The sequence below is a fragment of the Denticeps clupeoides genome, chromosome 5, assembly GCF_900700375.1.
Source record: "Denticeps clupeoides chromosome 5, fDenClu1.1, whole genome shotgun sequence".
Taxonomy (NCBI): Eukaryota; Metazoa; Chordata; class Actinopteri; order Clupeiformes; family Denticipitidae; genus Denticeps; species Denticeps clupeoides.
The window spans coordinates 19,244,476-19,249,888 of record NC_041711.1 but is presented as its reverse complement, the minus strand read 5'-3'; the positions used below and the strand labels follow the sequence as shown (position 1 = coordinate 19,249,888).

General features: G+C 40.2%; 1 protein-coding gene across 1 annotated transcript; it reads right to left on the bottom strand.

Moving 5' to 3' along the window:
- Positions 1-622: 622 nt before the first annotated feature.
- LOC114790579 (tubulin alpha-1A chain-like) lies at positions 623-2,742 on the bottom strand. The gene is made up of 4 exons (XM_028980759.1): positions 2,652-2,742; positions 2,334-2,556; positions 1,982-2,130; positions 623-1,699 (listed from the first exon to the last, which is right to left on the bottom strand). The coding sequence occupies exons 1-4, from the start codon at positions 2,652-2,654 to the stop codon at positions 722-724; spliced, it is 1,353 nt and encodes a 450-aa protein (XP_028836592.1). The 5' UTR covers positions 2,655-2,742; the 3' UTR covers positions 623-721.
- Between the last annotated feature and the right edge of the window lie 2,671 nt (positions 2,743-5,413).

Genomic DNA, 5,413 nt, shown 5'->3' with positions numbered 1-5,413 from the left:
TTCTCTCTATTTAATGTATGTATTTGGCATTTAAAATGACCTAAACTGTATTTGAATTATATGTACATATAAACATTTAGATTGATATAATAGTCTTTTTTTAATTAAACAATTGACCCATAACATGTTCTGTAAGCAAATGATAAAGGAAAAAGCAAAATAGTTTCAGTATGTACCATCAGTAGACAATATGCCTATTGTCAGTATACATTTTGAGAACTTGAGAATATCCTAATGTACTTATGTGCTAATGAAAAAATGTCTAAGAATCTTGCAGCAAATCTATTCTCAATGTCAAATAATTTTGCTTCATCAGGATTACATGGGAGCCAAGCGACTAAGTCACAGATTCAAACCCCACTACCAATGTGTCCCTAATCAAGACCCTGAGTGTCTCCTGGTGGACTGTCCCTGTAACTAATGATTGTAAGTCACTCTGGATAAGGGCATAAACAGAGAGCTAATTGTAACTAATGTGCCAGATGCAGTCTAGGCATTACTGCACCAGTTTGAATATTTTGTTGCAAAGGATACTGACTGTACTTGTCAAATGTATATGTCTTGTATTGTGTTTAAGATGGTATCTGTCTAACTTGTAAAATGAGTGACAATGCAAGCAGACTGATTGTTTTATTATAGAAAAAAGGTTTAATTTATATTCAAACTTTAGTATCTTTCAGGACATTTTATAGAATTATTTTTAAAGAATATACAAGAGTATTTAATACTCCTCTCCTTCCTCTCCTTCATCTCCAATGCTGTCAGTGCCCACTTCTTCATAATCCTTCTCCAGGGCAGCCATGTCTTCTCTGGCCTCAGAGAACTCTCCCTCCTCCATACCCTCTCCCACATACCAGTGGACAAAGGCTCTCTTGGCATACATCAGGTCAAACTTGTGGTCCAGTCGAGCCCAAGCTTCAGCAATGGCTGTGGTGTTGCTCAGCATGCACACTGCTCTCTGCACCTTGGCCAGGTCTCCACCAGGCACCACAGTAGGAGGCTGGTAGTTGATGCCCACCTTGAAGCCAGTGGGACACCAATCCACAAACTGAATTGTGCGCTTGGTTTTGATGGTGGCAATGGCAGAGTTGACATCTTTGGGCACCACGTCGCCACGGTACAGCAGGCAGCAGGCCATGTACTTACCATGACGTGGGTCACACTTCACCATCTGATTGGCTGGCTCAAAGCAAGCATTGGTGATTTCAGCCACTGACAGCTGCTCATGGTAGGCCTTCTCAGCAGAAATAACAGGGGCGTAAGTGGCCAGGGGGAAGTGTATGCGGGGGTACGGCACCAGGTTGGTTTGAAACTCAGTCAGGTCCACATTCAGGGCACCATCAAAGCGCAGGGAGGCGGTGATGGAGGACACAATCTGGCCGATGAGCCGGTTGAGGTTGGTGTATGTGGGACGCTCAATGTCTAGGTTTCTGCGACAGATGTCATAGATAGCTTCATTGTCGACCATGAAGGCACAGTCCGAGTGCTCCAGGGTGGTGTGGGTGGTCAGGATGGAGTTGTATGGCTCAACCACAGCAGTAGACACCTGAGGAGCTGGATATATTGCAAACTCCAGTTTGGACTTCTTTCCATAGTCAACAGAGAGACGCTCCATTAACAAGGAGGTGAAACCAGATCCAGTTCCTCCACCAAAACTGTGGAAGATCAGAAAGCCCTGGAGCCCAGTACACTGGTCAGCCTGAAAAGCAAAATATAGCAAATGTCATTTTCTAGACTTGGCAGATGAGTCTAATAGCTATAACAAAAAATTTAAATATTTAGAGGATACATGGATTTCTAGATGATCTTAGAGCAACATAAGACAGTATCAAACATTTACAACAATTTAATTATATAAACCAATTTAAAATCATTTAAGCATTCTAAATAAGTATTTTTGGGGAATATAAACACCACTTTATATGTGGAATGTAACACATTGCGATTTATGTTACAATGAAGAAAGTGATCTACTACTTACCAGTTTACGTGTCCTGTCAAGCACCAGGTCAATGATCTCCTTGCCAATGGTATAGTGCCCACGGGCATAGTTGTTGGCTGCATCCTCTTTTCCAGTAATGAGCTGCTCAGGGTGAAATAATTGGCGATATGTACCTGTGCGCACTTCATCTGTGGATAAGAACAAGTTAATCATGTTCTTTTCTAAAAACATTACATTTGACCCTCATGTTAAATACACATTATTAAACTTTACTATACTATAAAACGCATTTAAACTGACATAAAAAGATCTGAGTTTAACACACACAAAGAGACTGTTTCCTGGTATTAAGTTAACACTAAGGTGGGGTTTCAGGAGGAAAGAGTAATACCAATGACTGTTGGCTCCAGGTCGACAAAGACAGCACGTGGGACGTGTTTACCAGCACCAGTCTCGCTAAAGAAGGTGTTGAAGGAGTCGTCCCCGCCTCCGATACTCTTATCACTGGGCATCTGACCATCAGGCTGGATCCCATGCTCCAGACAGTACAGCTCCCAACATGCATTGCCCATCTGGACACCAGCTTGACCAACGTGAACTGAAATGCACTCACGCTTAAAGGCATAAGAAAAGGCTCATTTTAATCACAAACTTTACTACTTCAACAATTTCTGTTTAAATGATTGTAAAAGAAGAGATAATGATATACCATTTTCTTTAGTTCTTCTGCCCAATGTCAGTTGTTCAGGGAAGAAACCGTCTATTTGAATCTCCTTGGAAATTCTCTCTCTTTATATATACAGGGGACACCATGGAAACAAGTGTTTTGTTGGTGGAAACAAAGGGTTAAGACTGTGTTGTTGAACCCAAGGTGACCGAGTTGTTTCTGTTTTTGTCACAGCTTGTCACACTCCAGTAGCCACTGACTTTTAAATGGGTTGAGTCTCTCCTCCTGACACACACACGCACACACACACACATTCCAAAAGAGGAGAAGACCTTGAAAAATTGTTGGGTGGTAGTAGCCTACCTGTCTATGAACCAGAAGGCCACAAAGTCACAGGTTCACATATTTACTCCACTTACATCCATTATGAGCAAGTAACTTAACCGATAAATGGTTGATTGAGGTGCAATGTGAAGCCTGTGAAGCCCTTTTTATGCAAAGCAATGATGACTGCACGTGTTTCCTTGCAGGTAACCATGGTTAACAGAGGAAGACCAATGATTTCAAACTTGCAATTCATCTCATCACTCTTCATAACGTAATGGAGTATATGAAAATTGCCATAATGAAACAGAACCAGCATTTTTAAAACCATGTGTGTCATTCTCAAAACTTTTGGCCACAACTGTACCACACCACTCTTGAAGAATTGAATTTATTACTGTGGACTAACTCTGTTGCACCTCTGCACTTTACACCTCATTGCTACAGTTATGCACATGCTGATATACGGACTACCTCTTCGTGTTGCACTGAAACCAAGAATAAGAAAAATGTTATTACTATACTATACTATAATTTTACTTTCTATTTTATTGACAATGGCATCATGCATTGAAGGGTGGTGGGCAGAACCACCCTTGTTGCGCTGTTGTGTAATGACAATAATGCCTTTCATCTTAATCTTCAATTTTAAGTGGCAAATTTAGCAAATATCTTCCCAGACTTTATGGAAGTAAACAAATTAAAATATACATCTGTTTATATAAAGACTAAATAAAAAAACAGTCAAGAAGACAAAATGAAACCCTCTCCCACAGGGTTTCAGAACAATAGTCCTGTGTATATACATCCGTTGTTATATGGAAAGAATGCTGCTCTCCAACTCAACCCAGTAATTTTGTGTAACACATGTTTGGCTGTAACCTGTGGTAACAGGAGGTCAATTGAAATGCATAAAGTTCTTTTAACCTAATCTTAAAATTGAGAGTGCAGGCCAAACTGTGAAAAGATCTCTCAGTGCTACACTAATTAAATCCAGTGACCTCGGTATGTTGCGTGCTGTTCTGTCTACTTCTCTCTTTTATAATGCAACTTTTTTTTTTTTACAATCAAAGCAGTACTGAAGTACATGACATAATGTACTAATGGCACATGCTGCTATACACAGAAACACGTTGTCATTGTGGGGTGTTGGCTTCTGAGGGAAAATGAATTGAATCAATTTTGGAACAAGGCTGTAACATAACAAAATGTGGAAAAATTGATGCGCTTGATACTAGAATCAATTGAATTGAATCCGCTTTTATCTACAGTGTCGCAGTTTACAACAGTCAGCAGAACACTACACTAGCCCAACTACTAGCAACAATAGAGCCAAAGGAAGGGCGGCAAAAAGGGGGAACAGAGGTACCCTAGCGGTTCGGGATCCGAACTGGAAACCTTCTGATTACGGGCCAGGAAATCTGTTTCTGAAATAAAGAACGTTTTAAATCTCTATATGGTGATGATCTCTGTGCCCACTCAAAACTCAGACCTGGGAACTTTGCTCATGTGCAAATAGATTTATGATGAATATGGACATTTCAATTTAAAATAAACAGTATTGCAGCCTGCAGTGTTTAAGGTTGAAAAGACGATTCAAATAAGGAGCTTTGAATAAGGAGCTAGGTGTCCTCTAAATTCTATCGCACCCATATATATGGAACATGAGTGTGAGGTCCTCCGTGTGCCTGGTTACTGCTGCTCACAGGAGAGGGAGGCGGGCTGCTTCCAAATAAAGGTCATTATGTCACAATAATTTTTTTCTGCACACTAAAGTGTCTATTCATTTACATTGTGGTGATCCTCGGGTCGTTGATACTGGAGTGCAAAATTAACACCAATGGAAGATGGACAAGAGGACCTAGGACCGCTCCTGTGTGTATCTTTGAGTAAATGGAGCCAAGTGTGTTGCGTAAATGACCTTGAAACGTTTTCAGGTTATTGTGTAACATGTTTTAAGTCTTGCTATCATAACTTTACTTATGTGCCTTTATTTTGTAAGTTCCTGTGAGACGGAAAACCGGAAGTTGACTGTATTAGCGCGGAGAGCAAAAGTTAATTGGGAAGGGACATAAAACGACAGAAAACACAGTGATAAAGAGAAATAGCATTACAGAAAGTGTATAGTTTTCTTTGTTTAGCTCCTGTCGATAGTGGACACAAGGTTTGTTGCCATCTGGACATTTACTTCAACTTTTTATTTATGTTCAAGGGAGCCAAAGCTACGGCTATACTTAGCTTTATTTAATGACGGTTTAGATTGTTAATTTGTATTTATTGTTTTCTTTTAGCTCTTACGTTGGTTTGATAATGCAATGTGAATGAGAAAGAAATAAAGAGCATCAGACCATCAGTAAAGCTGTTTTAATTTGACGGGACGCTACAGTAAGAGCTTGTACCTCATCGATTCCATCTCACAAGTTCGATGTTCACAAGAGGGATCCGATGATGGTCAAAAGCCGTGACACTCACTCATGAAA